The 27523-nt window shown below is 45.9% G+C and overlaps 1 protein-coding gene across 1 annotated transcript; it reads right to left on the bottom strand.

The window, feature by feature from the left end:
* Nucleotides 1-27523, bottom strand: Aldh5a1 (aldehyde dehydrogenase 5 family member A1). Its single transcript, XM_038334925.1, has 10 exons — nucleotides 27094-27523; nucleotides 17387-17470; nucleotides 15769-15939; nucleotides 14155-14271; nucleotides 11008-11151; nucleotides 10312-10455; nucleotides 8037-8195; nucleotides 6257-6426; nucleotides 5648-5706; nucleotides 1-4157 (listed from the first exon to the last, which is right to left on the bottom strand). The coding sequence occupies exons 1-10, from the start codon at nucleotides 27412-27414 to the stop codon at nucleotides 3952-3954; spliced, it is 1575 nt and encodes a 524-aa protein (XP_038190853.1). The 5' UTR covers nucleotides 27415-27523; the 3' UTR covers nucleotides 1-3951.

A 27523-nucleotide genomic window follows, 5' to 3' on the forward strand; every position in this document is an offset into this window, starting at 1 on the left:
TAAAAGTCCAGTTAGTTCAACATTTATTAATGAGATTCAACTCTGTTGACCAATGTCAAACACTAGAAAAATGAGTCATCGTATACATGTTTACAGAGCAAAATATTTCTCATCAATTCCTAAGATTTTTCTCACAAAGAATGGCATAAAACAATCACAGTATTAAGTATTATTCAAGTAAAATTCTGTTTTTAAATAGCTGCATATGGGTAATTAAAACACTGGGACCCAGCCTCCAGAGAGGCAAGCTCAAGGGACCCATTATGATGACGATTATGACATCACCAAATAGACTTGTTTACATTGTGCGTCTGATCTTTATTTTCTCCAAGTCCCAAAAAACAAACATACAGAAGAGAAACAAGCGCTTTCTATGGGGTTGTGTTTAAAAGCCCCTCAAATGGATAAAGACACGGATGGACTTTGGCACTTTCAGTAGGCCCTACAAGCTGGAGGAAGTGTTTTTCAAGGGGACAGGATTATCAGGCGAATGTCCTTTGAGTTATTTGATGATTACTGCCAAGAACTGGTAACAAATGCCTGGGAAATGTGCCTTCTTCACAGGAGGCGTTCAACAGAATGGAATAATGTCTCACAAACACAGGCCAGTGTCTCCCTCTTGGTAGAGATGAGGGTTGTAAATGTTTTAGCAGCTTTGCAGTAAATCCTTCGGTTCCGCAGGCCATACTGTCTCAGCAAAGCTACTCAGGCACAGGGCACTGTGGCTGTGTTCATCCACAGACACTGGAATTCCATGAACTAGCTCTAACCCACCCCAATCCATCTGAATATATAAAATACTTTAAACTTACGAGTTACACAAAAGCAGGTGGTGGTAGGATTTGGCTCACAGGTTGTACTTCATCAACTTGTCCTTACATGCCTATAGATACATCTTCAAAATTCCACCTATCATATATCTTAGTGAACAATGACAAAGGTTCATTCAAAAACACTTCTTAGCTGGGTAGTATATATATGTGTGTGTGTAATTCCAGCACAAGAAGTAGGGGGCAAGTGTTTCAAGGAGAGCTTGGACTACATGAACCCAAACTCAATGGAAACCACTAAAAATTAAAAAACAAAAACAAAAAAAAACAGCTGACTTGGTGACATGCCTATAGTCGCAGCTATTTTGAGAGACTAAGGCAGGAGGATCATTTGAGCCCAGCAGCTAACAAGAGCTCCTGTTTAATATATTCCCCAAAATACTGTCTTCCCACAACCTCAAACCATTTTTCTTTCATTCACTTATTTTCAGTGGTGATGATTAGTTACATACTTTACCACCAGTACCCACTCCCAATATTTTAATTACAAAAATTGATTACATTTGTTGTAACAAATATGTGTGCCAGTGATATACCCAGTGAGTCATATATGCACAAAAACAAAGATTTGCCAGACAGCCCAAGAACCCACGGGCTGACAGTGTTTACAGTGTGTTTGAAGTGACTCCCTGCTCCTAGCTCAGCATGTGGGTCCCTCGTCTACAAAACAGCAGCCGAGCACTTGGATTAACTGAAACACAGTGGACACAAGTCTTAAGAAGTTAGAAATGTTAGGACTGTTCTTTCAGAGGAGCGGGGTTCCCTTCCCAGCACCCACATGGTGGCTTACACCCATCTGTAACTCCAGTTCTAGGTGATCTGACCTCCGAGGCACCAGCATGCATGTACACAGACATCCAATGCAGGCAAAATACCCACATCCATTAAAAAAATTTAGTTAGGAGATGCGCTAGAAACCAACTACACTCTACACAGGAAGAGGACAGAAACAGACTGAACATGCTAAGCTGTGTGACTCTTGCCAGTTGTGTGGGGTCCCTAAGAGGCAGATTTCTACTTCTTGCGCACGGGGACCTTTAAAACCACGAATTCCTTATCTGAAGCTCCCAGTGGCTTGGGACTTGGTGGTGTTTAGGAATCACTGCAGCTAGCTCTGCTATCATCCACATTAGCGTCTCAGAGCATCCACAGACTGTGAGTGGACTCTCTGCACAGGGAGGGGCAAGGAACAGGGAGCTCCATTACTGCCTATTGGAAATAAACAGGTTTTAGATGGATATCTACAAGAACCTAAACTTTTTCTCCTTTAAATTGTTTCAAAGTGAGACCAACCCCAGTTACAGGGAGTTTTGGTGTGTGTTTGGTGTGTGTGTGTGTGTGTGTGTGTGTGTGTGAATTTGTGTGTGTGTGTGCCTCTGATGTACTTGTTGAGGTCAGAGGACAACTGTGTAGAGCTGGTTCTCTCTTCCCATCTGTACACAGGCTTCAGAGATGGAACTCAGGTAGGTCACCGTGCTTGTCTAGCAAAGCCTTTACCCACTAAGCTATCTTGCAGGTCCGTGTGTGTGTGTGTGTGTGTGTGCGCGCTAGGGCAACGGTGCCTGGGGCTCATGGCTTCAGCTCCCTTCCACAGGGGACTGGCAATTGTGGGCATCGTTTTTTCACAGTGATGAAAGCGCTTTGCTCTTCCGGAAGCTTAGCAGCAGCTGCACCCAGGTACAGAAAACCTGGCTCAGATGTAGGCAGGCCTTCAGGTGGGCAACTGGTTTCCTCCCTCGACAAAGCCACCACCCGAGCTCAAGGTGGGTGGTGCTGCTCATAATCAAAAGGATTCCTGTGCTTAAACTGCGTTTTCAGGCTCACAATGCCCTTTAAGCCGAGCATGGTGTCCTACACAGCACGCCCAGGCAGAACTGCACAGTGCAGGCCTGTCAGGAAACTGAGGCAGTTCAATAAAAAGCTCAAGGCCAGCCTGTGCAACAAACCAAGACCCTGTCTCAAATATTAAAATGAAAACAAAACAAAAACAAAAAACCCCACTGGGGGCAGTTCAGTGCTGGCATGCATGAGGCCATTGATTCAACACCCCAATCCATCTGAATATATAAAAAGAAACTGGAAAAGAAACAAAAGCCATGATTTTCATCCTACCAAACCACCTCTGATGATTTTTGCCCCCAGCTCGGTTTGATTTTCTAAGAGAAATAAAATGAAGCATAAGCTGTAAGTTTAGGGCAATGGAGACTTCCATTTACCCAGGGGTGATAGGCAAGTCTGTAACCCCAGCACTTGGGAGGCTGAAACAGGAGAATTTTGAGTGTGAAACCAGCCTAAGCTACTTAGCAAGACCCTGTCTCATCAAACCAAACCAAATGAAGATGAACCAAAACGGAACAAAACCAAACAAATCCTGCTCCCAGCAACTAAAAACAAAAACAAAAATAAAACAGCCCAGAGCTGGGGGGTGGTGATTAATGCCTTAAATCTCAGCACTCAGGAAGCAGAGGCAGGTGGATCTCTGAGTTCAGGGCCAGCTTAGCTTGGTCTACAGAGCAAGTTTCAGGATAGCCAGGGCTACACAGAGAAACCCTATCTCACAAAAGAAAAAAAAACAAGAAAAGCTGCCCAGAAACAAAGAGAAACACCCCCTCATTCCATATAGTACAGACGATCCTGTGCCATTTAGAAAGAAGTCTTAGGCAATCAAAGCCTTTGTCACACCCCTCTGATCAGGCAAGCTGTTCATTACCAAGCTGACAGATGCCGAGGCCCAGATGTGAACCACCCTCTGTCCAAATGTCTATCACCCCAGCATTTTCTTCCCAGTCTTCTGGGCCCAAGCTGGGCAGTTGCCTGGGGACGGCGGAGCCACTGCCCACACAGTGACTACACTTTGTGAGGGGCAGGGACACGTGAGCACTCACACTGTACCTTGTCCCGAGGCAGTGGGATTGTGCTGGAGCCCACAGCACAGGTATATGGCATTCATTGGTCCCTAGTTATATATGGGCAGGATTAGAATTTACATCTAGGATAATGAGGACTGGCTGAATTTTTTAAAATTCATAACTCTGATAACCTACTTGCTTATTTTAAAAAAGCGGATGGCAGGTCCCTACAGATCTAGGTGGTTTTATTATTTCTGGAGAAGTGAAGAGCCCTATAAGCCTCCATAACACACATACTTGACCTCTAGATACTCGTCAATGCCGTACTTGGACCCTTCTCGCCCAAGGCCAGACTGCTTCACCCCACCGAAGGGACACTCCACTGAAGAGATCAGTCCTTCATTCACACCGACCATGCCCACCTCCAGCTGCTCCGCCACTCTCCAGATCTGGGCTGGGTCTTGAGAGTAAAAGTACCCTAGCAGAAGAACAAGAGCACATATAGCATGAAGAATTCTTGTGAAGGTCGCATGTGCTTGCCTTTGAGGATGCCCGGTCTCATTCGCCCGGGTTCTTCTGCTTGCAAATAAAGCCTCAGGCTGGTTTTGTCCACATTTTCATCCTAAGAACCTTGGGCACCATGTTGAGCTTCTGTTTCTCTCTTGCTTGGGTTCTCCCCATTCCCACCAGGACTTTGTAACCAGGAACTTCTGTGCTCTTGGTTCCTGCCCTTCAACCCATCCTCCTCTAGATATCTGGACAACATGTCTGTTCAGACCTTGAGGTCAGTCCTAGCTGTCTATAAAAGAGACACGTTTCTTAGTGGACAGTCAACCCTGCCCCCTAGAGTGGCTTCAGTTAGCACCGTCAGCTTACTCCCGACTCTTGTCTCCAAACTCATCCGTCTAGTTCAGGGTCATATTGCTCATTATCAGGCTACACCTGAACTTGCTTGGGCTCCTCTGCCTCAACGTCCTTAATCTCTGCAAAGTCAACATCTTACTTATCACTTAGGATAAGGCATGACTTCCTGCACATCACTCCACTGAAAAAAGAAGGAAGTGTTGAGTGTTGATCTTGAAGTTGCGGGAGCCATGGGCTACACGTTGCTCCAGCATTAGGACAATTATGCGATAGCACATATTCAGCTCCCTAGCATGCTTGTCCTCTCCTTCTAAACAGCTTGCATTATACCCACGAGAGTCTCTAGAGGGCTACAGCTGTGCCTTATTTGTGTCTCTACACTTGATTTTAGCCAATAGGCCAGAAGATTATATATTATAGCTCTGTACCCCACAGTTCTGTATTTGTACCCAGGGCTAACATGTATATTTTCTCAGTATCATCTCCAAACTGCCAGAACAGCAGCTACCTAGTGATCACACACACACACACACACACACACACACACACACACACACACACACACACACACTTCTCATCTCTAGATACTGTGCATGACTGCTGATTAGGCTTCTTCAGGCCAGGCAAATGTGAGAAAAAGCACTGAGCGTTCGTTCGTTATGCCTCTGGGAAACTAACTACATGGGACTTTCCACCAAGAACAAGCTGCACCCTCCCTATTGTCTCCCACTCTTAGCTCTAGCCAGAATGCTCTACATGTGTGTCATGAGACACAGGAGAAAGAAAGGTGCTGGCACAAGGCCACACTTGCCACTTGTAAAGAAACAAAGCATACACATTGTGTAACTTTACTATGCAAGGTGGTGAATGCCTTTAATCCCAGCACTCTGAGACAGAAGCAGGTAGATTTCTGTTCAAAGTCAATCTGGTCTATATAAAGTCCAGGCAACCCAGGGTTACATAGCCAGACCTTGTCTCAACAACAGAAGAACACACACACACACACACACACACACACACACACACAAACTCGAGAGTAATGCTTAAAAGGCAGAACCTGGCTATTACTTGAAATGACTGTGGTGGCTGGAGACAGACACCCACCTGCTAATCCAACATCAGCTGCATTTGCGATGGCAACGGCCTCTTCTTCTTTGTCAAACCTGCCAGAGTTAAGGAGTCTGATGAATTTTGTGGTTGAAATTGGGTATGGTGTACACCTATTATCTCAACACTCAGGAGGCTAAGGCAAGAAGGTTGAGAGCCTAAAGCAAGCCTGGGTTACAAAGACAAAACTCAAACACCAAAACTGGGACTAGGGACTTGGGAGGTATCTGGCTCTGTTGGTGAAGTGCTGAGTTTGACCCCCCAGAACCCAGTTGTGGCCAGTGCTTGTAATCCCAGGTTTGGGGAGACAGACACAGAAGGATCCCCGGAATTGCTAGCTAACCAGTCTGCTCTAACTGGGGAGCCCCAGGTTCCAGTGAGGGACCCTATCTAAATATCTAAGGTGGATAGCTCCCAAGAAACAGCACCCAGGGCTGACCCACAACCACAAAAATCAAAACAAAAATGTCATAAACTCAACTGTGCTCTTCAACAGATAGAGCGCAGCTCCGACGTCGCAGCTCGGTCCTCCCACCCCACCCTGCAGCGCAGGAATTGGCTCCCCCTTCCCAGTCTCCTCCTCCCTTCCACTATGGAGGACCGTACTTGAGAACTGGCGCCAGCGGCCCAAAGGTCTCTTCAGTGATGCAGAGCATGTCCCTGGTGACATTGCTGAGCAAGGTGGGCTCGAAGAAATTTCCCCCGCTTTGGTGTCGCTTCCCTCCTGTCACAACGGTGGCCCCTTTGGTAACCGCGTCATTCACATGCTTCTCTACCTGTGAGACGAGAAGGGCACTAGGTCAGGCCACATGAGTCATTTTCTACACTGTACAATCTCTTCAAATGTTAAACAGCAAAAACTATATATATGTATTATATATAGTTTATATATATATATATTAGCTTTGCCTTTGCTGCAAGCTGGGCTAGTTGTACTTCCTTAGGTTCGCTTGTCCACTTTTATCTCAGTTGAAGGGATGTTTAGATACATTGCCAAAACAAAGGCATTGCTTACCTACGACAGATGTTCTGTCTAAGAAATGTTCCCTTAGCTAATTTCACTATTGAACAAAGATCATACAGTGTTCTGATACAAACCCAGATGGTCTAGCACACTGCATACCTAGTCTATACGCTGTGTGTACAGGCTAGATATGGTATAGTCTATCACTCCAAAGGCAAGGATGAACAGAACAACTCAAGGTCAAATCACACCTAAGAGAAAGCCTATAATCAAAAGATATTACTGAGAATCTGTAGAGATAGCTCAGTGGTTAAGAGCACTTGCTGCTCTTTCAGAAGGCTCGGTTTGGTTCCTAGCACCTATGTTGAGTAGCAACTGCCTGTGAGCTCGCAAAAGTGGTGAGAGCTCTTGACCTCTAAGCCACCCCTCTGGCTCCTTCACTTTCTGGCTCTTAGAAAGATTTTTAAAAAAAAAACAGTAGAACAAAACATGGAGCATATGTGATATAAAAGCAGAGTGGGGACTACTTGGGAGAAAGGAATGAATAAGAAGGGAGCTGGGAGGAGGGGAGTCAGGGAGGGGGTGAGAATGAAGTATAATGAAATATACGTATGAAAACACCAAGATAAAACCCTTAATTTTAATGACAACTTAAACAAACTAAAATAGCTAAAACCAGGGCTGCAAGGTGGCTCAGCAGGTAAATGTGCTCCCTGCCGATTCCGAGAACCCGAGTTCTGTCCCTGGGCTCACACGGTAGAAGAGAGAAGGACTCTAGCAATTTGTCCTTTGACATCTATAGCTGTGCTGTGGCCTCCATGTGCCCTGCTCCCCCATACTCACGCTCAGACACACACTGAGCCAATAAACACAATAAAAATGAAGCTAAAGCCAAACTAACTCTAGTGTAAACAAAGAGAAACCTCACCCTGCCAGTCACCCAAACTGTGATGTTCCTTCCTAAAAGTGACTTCCCTCTGTCATCACTTAGCGGAACGCCTGGGACTCTCTGTGCCTCTTCTGGGTGCCTTCATTAGAATTCTTCTGGAAGGACATCAGGGGAAAAACTTTCTATGACAGAAAACTTAGGGAGGGCAGAAGGCGTAATGGGCCCGATGTCAGTTGTCAGGTGGAGGCGGGAAGTGCATGTCCAGACACCACCATCCAATCCTCCACATTGGTAGTGGTGGGAATTTTTTTTTTTTAAATCTTTTTACATTTTCCCCATTTTTTCCAAAACAGCCTTGCTGGGGACCTTATGAAAATGCCTTTAACTTTTTTTTTTTTTTTTTTTTGGTTTTTCGAGACAGGGTTTCTCTGTGGCTTTGGAGCCTGTCCTGGAACCTTTAACTTTTGATACTGAACATTTTTCGATATTGACAACACAAAATTTCCTTAAAGCAGGTAGTAAGACCAACTCACCTTTTCTACTGCTTTCTCATTAATTAATGGGCCCTGAGTTATTCCTTCCTCGAATCCGTTACCCACACGCAGGCTTTTCTGCATTGCTTCTGCAAACTTCTTTACAAAGGAATCGTAGATACCCCGTTGTACCAAGAATCTGTTTGCGCAAACACAAGTCTAGACAGAAGACAAAACAAACCCACAGTTAGTTTTTCAGAATCGACTGACCAAGAAACATAAGATAATCCTTCCCGAATGGTTCTCATGAGTCTAGTCTTCTATGTCGTCCCCAGGTAGGGAATACATGCACCGAGTGAACATACCTGTCCAGGTCTTCCCATAGCTACCACACAAACCCAGATAACCAGAAAACGAGCCATTCACAACACTATTAGAAAGCAGATGGGATAAAAGGTCGTAACGTTCCTGATGGACAGGGATGCAGCAGCAGCAAGCACAGGCTAGAAGGAATGGGGTCAAACAATAACACATACCCTCCAGCTCAGTCCTTCCCAGTGTTCTGCTGAAACTGTGATTTCAAAAATTAATATATCAAGACCTTTCTTTTGGGGCTGGGAAGATGGCTCCGCAGTTATTACTGCTCTTGTAGGAGGACCTCCCAGCACCCATGTTGGCCAATTCAACTGCCTGTAATTCAAAGGCTACAGGATCTGATGCCCTCTTCTGGTCACACATGGACACACATTTATACACATAATTAAAAATAATTGTAATAAAAAAAGACTGGGGATAAATTTTTGTGGTAGATTGCTTGTCCGGTATACACAGGCCATGGGTTCTATTCCCAGCAACGCCAAAAAACAACAAAAGAGACAAACAAACAAACAAAAAACTGAATCTGGAAAGATGGTTTAGAGGTTAGGAGTATTCGATAGGACCTAGGTTCAGTTTCTGGTACCCACACGGAAGCTCACAACAGTTCCAGGGGCTCAGCTATCTTCTTCTGGCCTCTGGAGACACTGGACACACACATAGTATACATACATGCATGCAAGTAAACATTTACACTTATAAAACAAAACAAAAAATTAATCTTTTTTGGAAGCTCATAAGCTTGCAACTTTAGAAAGTTTATTAGCTGAATATTTGTGAATAAAAAAATAAAATCTCTTTTTTTAAAGGCCATCTTCTATGTTGGGTTAAATTATTGAGACTCTGGCTTATTGTCTGTCTAAGTAGACTTCATATTTTAAAATGATAAAATGTAACTATACTATAGGAAATGTAGTTATCATTGATAAATTGGTTTTTCCTTATTGTGTTTTCCTAGAAGAAATAAGTACACGTATAACTGTATTATTTGCGTTTTTATTGGTTTAACACAGTTCACACCATTGCTTTGTAGTAAAACTCTTTGTTTTTACTTTAAAAAATTTCTAATTCTGTAAAATAACAACTAATAAACAACAACGAAACCTATTTAGGTTATGTGAAAAGGGAAAATGGAAGAGAAGCTGTACAGAATAGTTTGCACCACACATAAATGCTTGAGGCTATTTATCTCAGGAAAGTATTTAAACAGCTCACTGGGCTGGACATAGCAGCACAAGCCTTTTAATTCTAGTAGGGTTGAGTTTCCCAGATGGTCTGTGCACAGAGCAAGCTCAGTGCCAGGCTGGGCCAAACAGGGAGTTCCTGTCTGTTCAAAAAACAAAAGCCAGTGATCTTTGACGTGTTGGTTGTACTTTGGTTTAAGAGTATGGCTGGCTGTCTAAGAGTATGTCTTAAGCAGTCAGCTTCTGGCAATGGCTTGAGCAACAGCATGGAAATGGGACCCTTGGCTCCTAGCTCTGGGATTCTGAGGATGATCCAAGTCACTCATTCTTTTTGCTTTCAGTTCCTGGGTTTATACCAGAAGTCTTGAAGGTGCCTGTCAAATCTGACATCCAGGATTTCCTAGGAATGCGTAAGCTCCCCCATTCCCTCAAGACAACTAAGTAGGGTACCAGGCATCCTCCTCTGGCTTCTGCACATGCTCAGAAGGGTCATGGATCTACACACATGTGTATTCATACATATACATCACACAGATGTACATAAATAAAGATATGCAATTCTTGAAACTCTCTGAAGCAACAGACTATCTCTTACCTCTCTTTGGACAATCGAAGCCTAACTAGTGCCTGAGAGAGACTACTCATTAAACGTTTGCTCACAGAACGAGTGCATGAATTAACTAAGGAACTGGGAGAGAGGCAAGGCCATGGTGGTGCTAGGGTCTTCGTAAAACACACACCCTAATCCCAGCCCTGAAACATTCTGCATGACTCACCTGCCCAGCATTCCTAAACTTAGATGCCATTGCTCCCGCGACAGCCTGGTCCACGTTGGCACTGTCGAAGACAATGAATGGGGCAAGGCCGCCCAGCTCCATGGAGACACGTTTCACAGAATTTGCTGCATGGTGCAGCAGGACCTGCAGGGGTGCAGTGGGAGAACACTGTGAGCATCCAGATCAACTTTCAGGGTGTTACTGTTTGCCTAGAAAGTACCTTTCTCCCTGATGTCTAAAACCTGGTCACCAGCTGATGATCCCATTGATAGCTGATTAGATAGGAGGAGCTCACAGCTGAGTGCGCTAGTCCTAGGGGCTGGGTCGAGCTCAGGAATGAGGTCATGGGCAAATGTGCTTGGAGGCTGTATCTGCTCCTGGACTTTTCCTCTCTCTTTGCTTCCTGGTCATCATAAGGTGAGCAGCTCTTCTCCATCAATGCCTCCTGCCATGGTGCTTCTGCCTCATTGTAGGGTTAAGAGCAACGGAGCCAACTGACCATGGCCTGAAACCTCCAAAAATCCCACAAATCATCCCTCCTCTTTTAAGTTATCTTTCTCATGTATTTTGTAACAACAGAAAACTAACTAAGGCTGCTAAACTTTTTAAAAACAAAACCAAAACATAAATAGAAATTTCATACTCTATATATAGAAAGCAGTACAACAACTCTTGCTTGACTCTGACATCACATACCTTTCCTGTTGCTGTTGAGCCAGTAAAGGAAATTTTGGACACTAGCGGATCGGTACATAGCGCCTCTCCCACTTCCTTGGCCTTGGTTCTAGAGCAGGGAAGGACATTATAGAGCCCTGGAGGAATTCCTGCCTGGTTTGCAAGCTTTAAAGAGAAATAGCAAACACACTATAACATGGATTGAACTGGAAAGCAAAACAAATAAAATCAGAAATAGACATGGGTTAGTCCAGAACATACTGTAAAATATAAGCTTGCCTTTGAATAGAATAAAAATATACCAAGGAGAACCAGACATGGTGGTCATGTCTATAACCCCTACTCTTGGGAGGTAGAGGCAAGAGGATCACAAACTCAAGGTCATTCTCAGTTACATAGTGAGTTCAAGGCCAGCCTGAGCTATAGGAGATCCTATGCTCCCAATATATACATATGGACCAGAGAGACAGATCAGTGATTATAAGCATGTACAGCTCTTCCAGAGAACCTGAGTTTAGTGCCAACCACACAGCTTATCATTCTCCAGCTCCAGGGTATCCAATGCCTTTTCTGATTTGGATATAGACTTCCACACATACTCGGGTGTATACACACACACACACACACACACACACACACACCACAGAGAGAGAGAAAAATAAATGTAATATGATTAATATATATTAATATCAGAACCAATAAAACCTTATTTCAGCTCCACATATGCATGTATGTATATATATACACACCTACACACACACAAACATTCATATACTAAGGAATAAACCCACAGTCTCATCCTACTAAGCACGACTCTACACTAAGCTACACTTCTAACCTCCTAAATAAATATACACATATAAACTAAGTATCTCGATTAGGTATCCCTAAATACAACATCTTAGGTAAGAGTTTTAGCGCCACCTCCTGTTCAGTCCACCAACAGACCTGGGTTTTTCATGAAGTTTCGGAGACTAAGTTTAAGGAACTCTTTGACTGACTGTAGACTTCAGGGTAGAATGTGGAAAGGGTGTTTAGAAAGAACACCAGAGCAGATCAGGGGGCAAAACTGCTCACTAGTTCCTTGTGGGCAGAGTTGAAGAAAGGGAAGCATAGACAAGAGGAACTCAGCAGAGATGAGGGTGGGGGTGAGGGGGGGATGAAGAGACCCCCCAGACCCCAACCACCTGACCTGGGAACCTGAGCCTTTCCTTGGCAGGACCCTGGATGGAGTATGTCCTGAATCTGCTGTGTTTCTGATTCAGAGTCTCTATTTGTAGCCCTCATTGACCTCAAACCGGTGGTCATCCTCCTGCCTCACCCTCACCAGTGCTGAGATTACTGGAGTAACTTCCCAGGTTTTTAACCTTCCTAGTCTCATAAAAGCAATACCCATGAGGCCAATATCATTGCATGTTAAATCAAAAAATTTAAACAAACAAAAATAAAAAGTTACGGCAGTCAGGTGCGCGCATGCTCTTCAGACAAGGAACAGTAGATGTGTGAGGGAGTGCAGTGTGGATCTCTGGGTAGGACAGTGTGCTTTAGGAATGCTATAGAGAGACAGCTGGGGCTGGAGGGCCACCAAAACGCAGACATTTATTTCACTGTCTGACTACTCTGGCTGGCTACAGTCTCATGCTCTAGTCTCCTGCGACCCTGAGGTTTCCCAGGGTGAAGTGCTCCCTCCAAACAGCACCTTTCTGGCTTGTTATATGTACAAAAGTCAGGCTGGATGGCTCTTCGTGAAAGAACAATTTTTGCACCTTAAAGTAACTGTCACGCTAAAGGGATCCCTTTCGGGTGGCATGTCCCTTCACTCCTTCATTAACAGCAGGGGAGGCTGATTCTTTCCCCATTTCTGTAAGTGTGGAGCAGAAAGACATGAAGCGGGCTGGCATGGTGCTCAGAGGGGAAAGTGCTGCTGTGAAGCCTGGAGACCTCAGTCGGAGCCCACAAAAAGGTGGAAGGAGAGGATGCACCCCACAGAGCTGTCCTCTGACCCCCACATGAGTGCTGTAGCATGTGTGTCTGCCCCCTCATCATGTATGTATACACAGTAATAATGCATAATAGAGCATTTTAAAAAAATCCATGAAGAAGCGAGTGTCATGGGAGTATCTGGGGAAGAGTGTTCCGGAAGAAAAAGTTTGTTCGATAACTCAGTTGAGGGTGAGGCTGGCAGGATATGAGGAGTAGCAGGAGCCAGGGGGACTTAAACAGAAGAATGAGGGGCACTCAAGTGAAGCCAAGTTTGGGGGGTGGCAGAGACCCCTGCAGCTGTTCTGTATTTCACTCCAAGTGACATGTGAAGCCACCTTAGGCAGAAAAATAAAAAGATTTGACTTAATACAGACTGAACTAGGACCAGGAGTAATGAATAAGGAAGCTTGGTGCTGGAGAGATGGCTCAGTGGCTCAGAGCACAGGCTGCTTCCCCTGAGGATCTGGATTGGGTTCTTAGCACCCACAACAGGGGGCTCACAAGCACCTGTAGCCCCAGCTCCAGGGATGCCAACACCCTCTTCTGGCCTCTGCAGGCACTGTATGAACATGGCATACACTCACACAGAACACAAACATATACACAAATAAAAATAAAATTTAAAAACAGCAAAAACACAAAAAAATTTTAAAGAGAGAGATGAGAGAGAGAGAGAGAAAGACAGAGAGAGAAAGCTGGGTGGTGGTGGTGGTACATGCCTTTCATCCAGCAGAGGCAGGTGAATCTCTGAGTGCAAGGCTAGGCTGCTCAACAGAGTAAGTTCCAGAAACCCTGCCTCAAAACAAAAACAACCCCCCAAGGCCCCAAAATAAATAAAAATAAATAAATAAAATGAAATTTAAAAAAAATTAAAAAGCAAAAGAAAGCCCCTAAATGTGAGAAACACCCACATTTTAAGCGCAATGGAAAATGATGATGTATCAACGTCACCTTTAGGGTATCGAGACCTGACCGACAGGAAGCCGACAATCTCCCCTCCTTTCCCCTTTTCTACTAAAGAAAGCAGCATGAGCTGTTGAGCAGCTGATAGTGGATCAAGACAGACGCTCTCTGCGCAGCAGGAGACACAGGCAAAGGAGGAAATGCCCAACAGGCTTCTTCCTGTCCCTGAGAAGCAAGCACGGGGCTGGGGCCTCGGTTGGTGCTGCACAGAGGGACACTCACCTGCGCCAAGGCCAGGGCAGAGTAGGGCGTGTCTTCGGCAGGTTTCACCACCACAGTGCAGCCAGCTGCCAGGGCGGCCCCCACTTTCCGGGTGATCATGGCACTAGGAAAATTCCACTGGAAGAACAAAGGGAGGATGTGAGACTGCCCCAGGATTCAATACGAGGCACGCCAGAGGCAGCCATGATTCCATTGCACAACTGACTGGCAAACCTGTTTGCTGCTGTGCGGGCAGGCGGGCTCTCAGAACACCTGACCCTGGACAGTTGGAGGGACTCAGGGAGGCCAAAGTTCACAGAAGCCAGACACAGTCTGGGAGTTTGATACAGTACAAAACTATCTAGACCAATGTGTGGCCATATTTTGTAGGATGTATAGTTTCTGTCATAACTTTGCATCTCTGCAGTTGCTCATAAAAATTGGATCCCATGTGCACGAATACAACTTTATTTATAAATACAGGAGCTGAGCTAGATTTGGTCTGAGGCTCTTTAAGTATTCATGATGTGACTTCAAAAATGGCTGATGACTTACTTCCTTCCACACACATATTTATAGGGAATAGATCTATCTATGGACCTTTAATAATTTCACTTATTTATGCGTATGCATGTATATGTGTGTACATGTCTAAGGAAGCCAGAAAAAGGCACAGGATCCTCTGGAGCTGGAATTACAGGTAGTTGTGAGCTATCTGGTATGGGCGCTGGGAAGGAAACATATCTTCTGGAAGAGAAGCCAGTGCTCCTAACCGCTGAGCCATCTCTCCAGCTCTGCAGAAACTTATTTTTAACAAACTCTCAAGTAGTGTGTATTCTGTCTCAGGTATTGTTGTAAGCCCTTTGAAATGCCAGTGACCTAAATCCTTCTGATACTTCAATGAGCTCATTGTTATTATTATTCCCATTTACATATTTGGGGAAACTGAGGCAGCAATGTGCTCACCTGACCAGCAATAGTGAACTTCAAGGCAGGCTTTATCAGTCCAGAAAGCAAGGAGGACTCTATCTAAAACTGTTCTGAACAGGAGAGGCCAGCAGCCTTGAAACTAGCTGGCAAACCCTGGAGAGAAGTTGGCACCAAGCCCCTCCAGGAAGGGCTGATGAGAGGAACCTGGTGCCCAGCAGTGTACTGCAAACCCACCTGGGCAGAGGCAGCAGCTTAATTCACAGACCTCTACAACCTGACCCTGTGATTGCCCAAGCACAAATGTTTCACTATTGCTAATAATCACAAGGTAAACATATTTAATAATGGTACAAAAAAAGAGAAAATGTCCCCTTTGAAGTCCATTAAAAATGATACAATTTCAAAAGTCTTTTCAGAGGAGCTTGGTAATACCAGGATGTAGTCTTTATGCCAAGTCAGAAAAGCCTCCGCAGGTCACCCTGTTTTTGAAGGCATCAGAAAACATGCCCGGCCACTTAGGCCACTACATCCGGCACTGTCACAGAGAATGTGGAAACACGCTCTATATCCAGGAAAGGAATCAGGAAACCAAGGACAGGTGGCAAAGCTAACCAGATGGCCACACCTGTCCACCAGGAAGAGGATGCTGCTTCCCTCCGCTCTACCCAGGCTCCCACCCTGGATTGTGCTGGTCTCGCTACATACCGGAGTGATGATTGCGGCCACACCAATGGGCTGCTTGAGGACCAGTGCCCGTTTATCCTTGGCAGAGGTGTAGATGATGTCCCCATAAACACGACGGGCTTCCTCTGAGAACCATTCCAGGAAACTGGCAGAATACAGAATTTCTCCCTGGGCCTCTTTCAATGGCTTTCCCTAAATCAAACCAGAAAAGGTCATGTGCATTGCCTTCTAAAAAAGAAAAGAGAAAAGCACAGCTCTGTTTTTCTAAGTTATTCAAAGATGCAAAAAGAGGAAAAGTTTCCCATATCAAAGCTCAGAGGCTGCTGGGAAATGATTCCCTTTGGTGCAGTCTTAGGCTTGGAACGGTGCGGTAAGAACAGCCATGGGCATATGCTCACAGTAGGGGCGGACACGGAGCACCACATAGTCTAAGGCTTCCAAACATTAAGTCATGGTGTGAAATCTCTTATTCTGTGAACAAACTAATGGTGCAATTTACAAACTTAAAAATAACGAGAAAAACAAAAACGGGCTAATAGAAGAAAATAACTGGGTTACAGCAGCCGAAGTTAATGACACAAGATTAAGCCACTCGACATTCCAACACCGGATCCAGAAGCCCCGAACGCTAGCTGAGGAGATATAAGTAGTTGATGGCTGGTTGCGGGGGGGGGGAGTAATTTTTATCTAAGGGATGACAGCCTCCTGTAGTTTATCTGAAGGGCTGGCCACTCGTAGGTTGCCCATACCCCAGGGCATGGCCTCACACCCATGACTAGTACTAGCTGAACCAAGGTTAGCAAAAGTAAAATTAAGAGGACATGGAATTGGGAGGGGACACGCTGAAGGGGTCAAAGGGGAGTTGGAGTGGGGGAAGAGGGAAACTGAGAGAATACAAATATATTGTATACATGTATGAAATTATCAATAAATAAAAAATATTATATATAAAAAATGGCTCAGAGGCTAAGCGTACTGGCTACTACTGTTCCAGGGGACCTGGGTTTGATTCCTAGCACTCATATGGTGGCTCACAACCATCTGTAACTCGAGTTCTAGGAAATTTAAAGCCCTATTCCGGTCTCATCTGCACTCACATATGTACATATGTACATATACATGAATTAATAATAGCATAAATCTTAAAAAATAAAAACTGGAGTGATTAAGAAATCATTGTTCATATAGCTCTAAATAAACCTATTTCCTAAATATTTATTTTTGTTACTTTTAATTCTGTGTGTCTGTGGGCTGTGTGTGCTCACGAGTGCAGGTGTCCATAGAGGTCAGAGACATTAGATTCCCTGGAGCTGGAATTATAGGCAGTTGTGAGCTGCGTGATTCGAGCTTGGGGCACTGAACTTGGGTCTTCTGCAAGAGTAGTGCACGGTCTCAATTGCTGAGTCATTTCTCCAGCCCCCAAATCTATTTTTTGCAAAGTAGCAACAAATGCACTAGAGCACATAAATTTTGTTTCAGCAAATGTGTTTTCTGAGCACCATGATGACCCAGTCCCTTTGTCATCAAAGGACCACGTGTTCTTAGGCTGCAGGACATCGTCAGGGAGGCCAGACGCTTCCCCAGGCTCTGGCCTAGCCACTCGAGGACTCCTCCTCATGCAGCAAGCTGCTGAACTCACACTCTCGGCTGTAATGATCTTGGCAAGGTCGTCCTTATTTTGCATCATTAAGTCATACCATTTACGAAGTAGCAAACTCCTCTCCTGGAAAAGAAATGAGACAGAGAAGCAATGAGCTGGGAAGTGGAAAAAGACGACTCAACAACCATCCATCACAAAGCGCCAGCGATGTGTGGAGTCTCGCACTCAGTGGAACAGTTCACTCTGAGTGTCAGCTTCACCAGGCTGCGAGCTGTCTCAATAGCTTATAGAACGTTTTTGGGTTTGTTTGTGGGTGCTTTTCCCCGAAGAGATGCGCATCCGACAGGGAAAGGTAGTGATGGAAGAGGATAAACTAGAGAAGGTTATAATGACACACATGTATGAAAAGCCACCATAAAACCAAGGAGGAAGCTGAGGCAGGCAGGAGGATTGCTTTAACCCAGAATTTTGAGGCAGGCCTATATCAATTCAATGGTAAATATATATCCAAGGATGGTGTCATTCTAAAAACAAGATGTGGTCTGGGTGTGGTGATTCATATCTCTAATTCCAGTGCTCAGAAGGTAGAGATCTCTGTGAATTAAGGCCAGCCTGGTCTACATTATGGGTTTGAGGGCAGTCAGGAATATATAGTGGGAAAAAAGTGTGTTTGTGTGTGTGTGTGTGTGTGTGTGTGCACTGACATCAGCACACATCCAGAAAACACCACCCAAACAGATACAGGGAAACAGCCATCTATAAACCATACAGAAAGATATGGAATAAATCTTGCCTTCACAGTCTTTAGAAGAAGCCGCTGCTAGGACACTTTGGCTCTAGACTTTAGCTCTAAGATGGGATATTTTTGTTTCTTAAGCTCATAGTTGGCAGCGTCTTGTTATAGCAGTTGTAGAATGTGACAAAGATACCCCTCCATTTATGATGAAGTGATGTCCTAATAGCCCAATGGTAGCCAACAACATCCTAGTGAAAATGCTCCTAACACAAGTGTGCGGCTGAGCAGCCTAGCTCAGCAGCATAGTAGAAAGTCAAGAACTGACTGCTGCAGCCCATAGCACAGTCATCTGGAAGCCATGGTTTGCTACTGTGGCCTAGCATCAAAGGGGAGGCCCCACTGCACACCATTAGTCCAAGAAAAGATCAAAAGACTCAATTCCACGGAATAAGCACTGCTCTTAAACTATCATAAAGTGGAAAATTCCTAACTTGACTAATAATTCAAGGATTGCCTGTTCACCCTAAACTATGGGGCTGTGTGGACTCACGAAATTCAAATAGGGTTTCAGCAAGGCAGAAGAGTGGATGTCACACGTGCTTCCCAGCCCGAATCCTTTACTAGAGCCACCTAGTCTCTTCATCCACAACACGACTCACATGTCCACGTCAGAGGATCTTCAAAAGACTAAACACATCACTTAGGAAGCACCAGGAACAGCACGTAACCTTCAGTTAGCCACAGTCGCAGTCCCCGAACTTGTGACAACTGAGATGGCAAAGGGACGTGGCTAATGTGGTCACGGATCGATTGCCAGGTGGGTGCAGTGCAGCCGTGAGAGTGACAGGACAGAGTGCCAGAATCAGAAGATGGGGTGCAACCCGAAAATCAAACAGCAGAGGAACCACAGGCCATAGCCAGGGCACATGGGAAACTTCTAGAACCTGGAAAAGACAGGGGAGCAAATTGTGCCCGAGAGCTCCTAGGAGGAGCGAAAGCATGCTGACTCAGTTAGACCTTTGACTTTCAAAACTCTGAGAGAAAACTCACATTGCCACAGTTACTAAATTTGTGGATATGTATGTATGTATGTATATATATATATATATATATATATATATATATATATATATATATTTGCAGCACTCTGGGAAACTAGTACCTTAGCATTTGAGGTTGACAATAAATATCAGTTCCCTTCCTTTCGTGCTGTTCTAGCTTGAATCGGAAGTGCTCCCCACAAACTCATGTCTGTTCACCTGGTGAATAGATGGTGGCGCTGTCTTGGAACCTTGTGGACCCTTTAAGAGGTGCAGATGGGCTGGAGGAGGTGAGTCACAGTGGAGTGGAGGGGGCTTGAGGGTTACTGCCTGGTCCCGCTTCTGGTGCTGTTTTCTGCTTCCTGGTCTAGTGGCCACATGTGGAGATCCACCATGCGGTCCAGCCGTCATGGAGTGTATCCCCATGCCTTTCCCACCACAATGACCCTAATCCCCTCAATGGTGAGCCAAATTCAATTCTTCCTCCCTTAATTGCTTGCTGATGACAAGGTGTGTGGACCAGTTCTACTGCTTTGGAGAAGGGAGGATAATGGAAGGCTGAGTGACAGACAGGCCCAGAGACAGAAGTTACACATGAGCTAAACCTTTAAGAACACGTTATGGTGGTGGGAGGTGAGTGGGCTTTGGGGAGGGAAGTGAGTTCAGTGAGACAGCTAGTACAGACTCAGGAAAGGAGGGTGAGTCTCATTCCCTGCTATGTCCTCCACTGCTTCCTTCGGGAAACCTACAAAAGTTCTCCCTCAGTAATGTTCCAGCACCCAGGAATACCTTCTTCAAGAATGAAGTTCCCCTAAGGGGTCCTAGGCTCTTGTAATCTTGGAGCTGAAGTTTGAAAGATGAAGGCTACGTTTGGATGACAGGATGATGTTGCTGAATCAGAGGAGCCCAACACCAGGTCGCTGGCTGCCAAACTGCCTACAGGACTAGAAAAGATCCCTGTGCCCTGAGCAGTGACACCACTGTATGGTGCCCTTGGTCTTCAAGAGCCACTGTGAGTCCAGGGATCAGGTCTGCCCCTCTTCCTCTCCCATCATTCCTGTAGCCGATTGCACACGCAGCACCTGAGTGTGTGACTTTAATACTTGCCCCTCTAGCACAGGCTCACTTTCAAACTCTAGCTCACCTATCCAGTCCCCTGCCTGGGGTGTCTACAGGACCGTTCATCATCTCAGAGGCAAGGGTCCTGAGCTGACCTCTGGCATCTCACCCAGCAGCGCTCCACTTACATCCTTCCCTAGCAGTGGGTGGGGACTTCACCCTTAATAGTTGCTCAGACCCAAAACTTCTGGGGTCGTCGTTGATTAATTTCTCACACATCCCTTAATAATGCATCAGTTAAAACAGTCAGCTCTATGTTAAGCTACGCCCTTTATGGGACAATTTGACACCACCTCTACCTTGTTTGAGTCATCATGACCTCCCACCTAAGTCAATCAATGTCCTCCACCATGGTTTGAGTGTGTCACTAACACCCCAATTCCCAGTTTCTGGGCTGGAGGCTCAGTCTTCAGTGTGATGCTGCTAAAATCAGTACCTACTCAGCAGTCTGAGTGTCCTTAGAAGGGATTAAAGTCATACTCACAGAACATGAGTTAGATATGGTTTCAATATTTGGTTATTACCATTCTTAAAGGGTGAGTATTACCACACAGCACACATGGAGGCCAGGGGACACTCTGTGGAGTTGGCCCTCTTTTCTCCTTTTCTGTGAATCCTAAGGGGCTGAACTCTGGTCACCAGATGTGTTCGGCAACTGCCTTTACCTACTGAACTATCCTGATAACCCTGCAGTTAGTTTCCCCATTGTGAATTGCTATAGAAGAGAGCTCTGCCACCGAATCTTTGTCTCCAGACTTTTGTCTCAAGATATGATCAGGCATGTCCCTACCATGATGTCATCCATCATTAGGGTCTCTACACAGAGGCCACATCCATGTGGACAAGTTGATATTGGACTTTGTGTGTGAACCAACAACTGGTTCAACCTGTTATTCTAACTTCTTTTATTAATTATAATTATAGGTTCAAATGCTAAACTTATTTTTAAAATATTTTATCTATTTTTATTAATTCTTTGAGGACCTCCTATATTTTGATCATATTGTCCAAGACACATCAACTTCGTGTTCTCTATTTTTGTTTCTTCACCTATTGAGTTCAATTTGTTCTTTCCATATATTCTTGGACGAGTGACCTTCTGCTGGGGTGTGGCTGCCTCACCAGCAGTAAAACTCTCAAAGAAACCTGACTCACCCTCTACCAGCAGCTATGCAGTGCAATAGCTTCTTGGTTAGGGCTGGACATGAAAGTGCCATCCCCGCTCTCTGCTGGGATGGGGTCTAGCCTGCGCTTGCACAGGGCTTGTGTATGTGCTCACAACTGCTCTAAGTTTATCTGTGTAGCTGTCCTGCTGTATTCATCCTCCAGCTATGGCTCTTACAGTCTTTCTGCTGCCTCTGCTGAAATGGTCCCCGAGCTTTGGGAGGAGGGGGATGCAATACAGGGATGCAATGTAGATGTCCCAGTTGGGGCTGAGCATCCCGTAGTCTTTTATTCTCTGTGCCTTGGCCACTTGTTGGCCTCTGTGTTAATCACCATCTACTGAAAATAGAAACTTCTCTGATTAGTGTTGAAAGACGCATTAATCTATGGGTATAACACGAAGTCTTTAGGAATCAGTTTAATACTATGTCCTTTTAGCAGGATAACAGAAGTCGGTTCTCCCAAAGGTTCTTGGCCTGACAATGGCACCAGGTATGAGTTTCATCTTGTAGTGTGGGACTTAAATTCAATCAGAAAGTGGTTGGCTATGCCCATGATATTCTTGCCACTACTTGTACATGGGCATGTCTTGCCAGACCAGTTGTTATTGTAGCTTATAGGGTTCTGTAGCTCAATTCTAATTGGTCTTAATAATAAAAACTTGGAGTCAGCTTTCGGGGTGGGGAGGTGAAGGGTCAGAGCAGAGTAGCCAGCAACTAGAGAGTTCTTTCCTCTACTAATGCTCAGACCAAAGGGGTGATCCTGTCCTCAGACTGCCTCCTCAGGCTGCATTGAGCTCCTGTTTCCTCCTGCCTTATATTCCTCCCTCTGCCCAGCCATATCACTCTGGTCTCTACCTCCCTAGTGCTGGAATTAAAGGCCTGTGATCCTAAGTGCTGATATCACCTTTGTGTGAGCTCTGTTTCTCTTTCAGACTGGATCAGTTTTGAGCAGCCCAGGGTGCCCTTGAACTTAAAGAGATCTGTCTGCCCCGAGTTCTGGCCTCTGGTGACTTAGCTCTGCACTCTGATCTTCAGGCAAACTTTATCTGCTAAAACACAAACAAAATATCACAACAGGTTCACAGCTGGGCAAGACTGAGAATTACTTTTCTCTTCTGGTAGAGTGCTGTCTTAGGGTTTTTGCTGTTATGCTGACACAGCACGACCGAACCGACTTGGGGAGGAAAGGGTTCATTCCATCTCACAGTCTGTCAAGAGAAGTCCTGGCCTGATCTGTGCCGTGAGCCACAAGCAAAAGGACAGCTGACAGGTCACTAGGCAAACTCACAGGAGCAGTGAGGAACCTGGTTTGCAGAGCTTCGGGAAAAACACCTTGTCAGGTTGGGAGCCTAGGCCCCAACCATCTATCCCAGCCCCCAGGCCTGGTCTGGACTCCAAATCCCAGCAGGCCAGGTCCTGACCCCTCCCTGGGGGTAGGGTCAAGACCATTCTCCAGGGTATTTAAATGAGCCCCCAAAAGAGGAACACGTGGTCCCTTTTCCTTCTTCCCAGGGGTTGCCTTTTCGGGGCTTCCTGGTTTCCCCCTGGGGCCACCCGAGAGCGCAGAACTCCCATTAAACCTGGATATTTCTTAATTCGGCTTGTTTTGATTTGGCTTGATTGGGAATTTTGCGTCGGCAGGGAGCTTGCGCTAGGAAATATTCCTAACACACCTGTCTTTTGAATAGTGCCTGTCAGTTCTGTAGAAATCTTGTGAAGCCATAGCCTTCCTCCTCTCCACAGTGGGATTCACCCCAAAATATCCCAGCAGTGTATAAATCATTCTTTAAATTTGACTTTTCCTGTACTGGCAACTATGAGGCCCAGGCGTGAAAGTACTCACTCAGCCAAACCTTTGTTCTAATAGTTAAATCTACATAAAAACTAGACCCCCACAGTTATCATTATTGACAAGAAGGGAGCCCTGAGCAGGAGGCCCCGAGCAGAGAGACAGTATGTCTGCTCTTACTGATAAGCAGGTCTAGGTTGCCCTGAATTTTCTCACAGCCAACTCAGGAGAGTATAACCTATCGGCCTTTGCTCTACCCTAACAAGCTATTAATATTCTGTATTTACCTTCACCTTTCATTTGACACAAGGTCTTAGTCTAGGAAATTAACTGTTTATCACAAAAATAAACAGAAAAAAAGCTTGGGTTGCTAAACCAGCCCCAGAGAAAGGAATTCATTCTCACCTGGGTACCAGCGGATACAGCCCTCCCACAGCACCTTGCTGCTTTCCCCAGGAGTCAAGGATGTAAAAGCATTTCTACTTTTAAGAGTTCCATGGTCTTTACAAATTCAACAGGTTAAAAGTTCAGTTTTTTAAAACATCAAATCTCTATAAAACATCAAAATTCTCTCTAAAATATCCCCAATCTCTCTAAATTTCCAAATATTTGTAAAATTCCAAAGTCTCTTAACTGTTAGCTCCTATAAAACTGAAAATAAGTTCAATACTTCTTATTACAAGAGGAAAGAAACCAGCCTACTTTCTTACATACCCAAGGGCCACCTACTCGGGGGAAGTACTACCCACATCTCATATCAATCAAGATAATGCCCTACAGGCTTGCCTACATTCCAATCATACACTTATTAAGATTCCCTTTTCCTAGATGACCCTACTTGTGCCAAGTTGACAAAGCGTCCATCGGTACACACTGCCCAGCACTGTGACAGATATATCCAGTAGAGATGAAGCATCTAGATCAGAACCAGCTTGATACCTCCATGTGCTATGGCTCAAATACATGGTGTGTACTTAACCTCATCAGTGCTGGGAATGGGTCTTACCATCAAGGTCTAGGAGGTAACCAATAGCACTGGCCATAGCCTTAAATGACACTAAAATCCTTTTGAAAGAAGTCATCGAAAACTAATCTTCTACTGTAGAAACTCCTATAGACAGACAGACAGACTGAAATGAAGTCACTCTCTAACAAGACGGCCATGCCCTTACTGGGAACCACAGGCTAACAAATAAGGAGCTCGGTGCCAGGAATGGGTTACATCTTCTGGAGCTGTTAGTCACTGAGGCCCGCAGACCTCCAGACAGTACAGGCTGTTATTCATCTTCGCTTTCTAAATCCACCAGCTAAATCCACAGGAAGAGCAAAACTATTTTTCTTATAAAGTTAGCCTGCCCCAGGAATTTCCTTATTATTAAAAACAAACAAACAAACAAACAAACAAAAGACAAAGGCAGGTCAATAGCGCCTCTTAGCAGGTCTATTTCTACCAGGGCCCTCTTACAGCCTCTCATCAGCGTCAGGGCTGGGGTATTCCTGTCGCCGCCTCTGTCAAAGTAAACCTGGAAGTCCTTGGATGATCCACAGGTCCTGACTGAAGCAGCCCCTTCTCCGCCGCCTCTATGACAGCTTCCTGCATTCCTTCCTAGTTCTTGGTCCACTATGGGCCACACAGACCTCCTTGCTGTTCTGGAAACCAAGTAGCCACGTTTCTGCATAGTTCAGGATTTCCCCTTTACCTCTCTTAGTCCTTACATCCTAAGGAAGGCTGACCTTGATGTTATAGCAGGAAATTTGTCCCCTTCTAGAGTAAGGTGTTGAAGTCTAGATCCACCTCATTAGTGCCTCAGAATGAGACCGTGCTTGGGAATAAAGTTTAAAGAGGTGATTAAGTTCAGCTAGGTATCCAGCATGCAGGAGGCAGAGGTAGGCGGATTTCTGTGAGTTGGAGGCCAGCTTGGTCTACAAAACTAGTACCAGGACAGCAGGGCTACACAGAGAAACCCTGAATGGAAACTGCTCCCCTCCCCCGCCAAAAAAAATTCAGCTAGGCCCTAAGTCAGCAACTGGTCCCAGAAAAAGGTGATGGTGACAGAACCAAGAACAATGTCTACAAGTGAAGGAGCGAGGCCTCAAGAAGAAACCAGGCCGGCTGCCATTTTGTCCTGTCTTAGGGTTTCTGTTGTTGCAACAAAACACCATGACCTAAAAGCAAGTTGAGATGGCTCGGCGGTTAAGAGCATAGCCTGCTCTTCCAAAGGTCCTGAGTTCAATTCCCAACAACCACATGGTGGCTCACAACCATCTCTAATGAGGTCTGGTGTAAAATAAATAAATAAATAGCATGTTGGGAGGAAAGGGTTTATTTGGTTTACTCTTCCACATCATAGTTCATCATCAAAGGAAGTAAGTCAGGACAGAACTCAAACAGGGCAGGACCTGGAGGCAGGAGCTAATGCAGAGGCCATGGAGGGGTGCTGCTTACTGGCTTGTTCCCCATGGTTTGCTCAGCCTGCTTTCTTACAGAACCCAGGTACCTCCAGCCCAGGGACAGCACCACCCACCATGGGCTGGACCCTCCCCTTTCAACTACTAATTAAGACAATGCCTTACAGACTTCCTTATGACCAGATCTTATGGAGGCATTTTCTTAATTGAAGTTCCCTCCCCTTAGATGACTTTAGCCTGTGTCAAGTTGACATAACCCTAGCCAGTACAACCTCTGACTTCTAACCTCCAGAACAGCAGGGAGACACAATTCTGTCACTTAAGTCACCCAAACAGTACTTTGCTGTGACATCCTCACAGACCTGTATTCTGTTCTGCTCCTGACCCTTCCTCCTGACCTCTGACCTCTGGGCCTGCCTGTGTCTTTGCTCCCCACATCATCCATCACCTTCAACACACTTCCTTGCAGAGGAAGGTGTTTATTGTTTGCAGTTTGGATCCCCCAAACACACGCATCACAAGAGCTCTACAAGGGGCGGATCTCTGCCCACGTGTATGCATGTGCACCTTCTGAGTCCCTGCCATTCCCAGGAACTGGAGTTACAGGCTGTTAAAGGGTCACCACGGGAGGGCTGAGAACCGACCCCAGAAGTTCTCTCAAAGCAGCAAGTGCCTCTTAATGGCTGGACTCCAGCTCCCCTGCCCAACCTGCTTTTCTTTGGCTCAGCATTCCAAGCACCCCAGAAGTATGTGACAGGGAGCCGGTGCTCAGTAACTCCCCCCTGAGTGGGTGGATGTTAAGACTCTGGCGCTTGTACCCTTATCAGTAGGCACCTATTATCAGGGAGGCTGTGAATGACAGGGAAGCCATGATTTCAGTGTTGACTGTAGGGGTAACATCATACATGAAGGAGGAAGAAAAATTTCTAAACTAGTTTTCTGTCTTACTGCCTATCCCCTCATTGTCCACCCAAGTGACAGCCCTTCCCATTAAGACTGAAAATCAGAGACTGCACCTGGGCTTTTCCCTCCCCTGAACAAAGCTCACACATCCTTTCTCAGTGTCCTTGACACAACTCCTACACAAACAGCTCCACATGCAGCCTACACATACAGATACACAGCCTCTACACATAGCGCCCATATATAGTGCTCTTTCTCCCGCCCCTTCTACACACACACACACACACACACACACATACACACACACACACGCACACACGAGAGGTAGAGAAAGCTAACAGTATTCAGCTCACTTTTATTATGCACCCCTATCCTTCTCTCTTATTTGAGATTCGAAAACGGGGGATCTGACATCATGGTGGGCACCGACCCCAAGCTCCAAACTTATTTGTTGTCTTTTTATTGTTGCTCTGGTTTTCTGCACTATGTACCCCGGGGAACTGGGCTGGGGGTGTCATGGGCTGGGTTCACTTTGGGTATCTGCTTCCCCCATAGGCCGAGCCTGCACCTGACAGCGCTCTCACCTTAACAGAGACCCCTTTCCAGTAGCAGAAGGCATCGTAGGCGGCGCGCACGGCTGCGCGGGCCTCGGGCGCCCCGCAGTCGGCCACGGTGCCCAGCGTGGCGCCGCTGGCCGGGTCGTGTACCTGGAAGGTGGCGGGGGCCGGGAGCCAGCGGCCTCCCACGAAGCTGTCCCCGCGGAGTAGGTCGGCGGGGAGGCCAGCAGGGCCGCGGGCGTAGCTGCGACGCTGGATTCCCGCGTGCGCCGGGCGGCGGCAGCGGCCGGAAGGCGGCAGCGCCGGACGAGCGGCCCAGAAACTCCGCAGCAGAAAGCAGGTCGCCATGGCCCCGCAGTGGCTGCGACAGAGGCAAGGGACAGGCAAGCGAGCGAGCAGGAGCTCAGGGGTCGCCAGAAAGCGGGAGCGCGGCGGCGGGGACGCGCAGGGTGGCGGG

The sequence above is a fragment of the Arvicola amphibius genome, chromosome 6 (genome assembly GCF_903992535.2).
Source record: "Arvicola amphibius chromosome 6, mArvAmp1.2, whole genome shotgun sequence".
Taxonomy (NCBI): Eukaryota; Metazoa; Chordata; class Mammalia; order Rodentia; family Cricetidae; genus Arvicola; species Arvicola amphibius.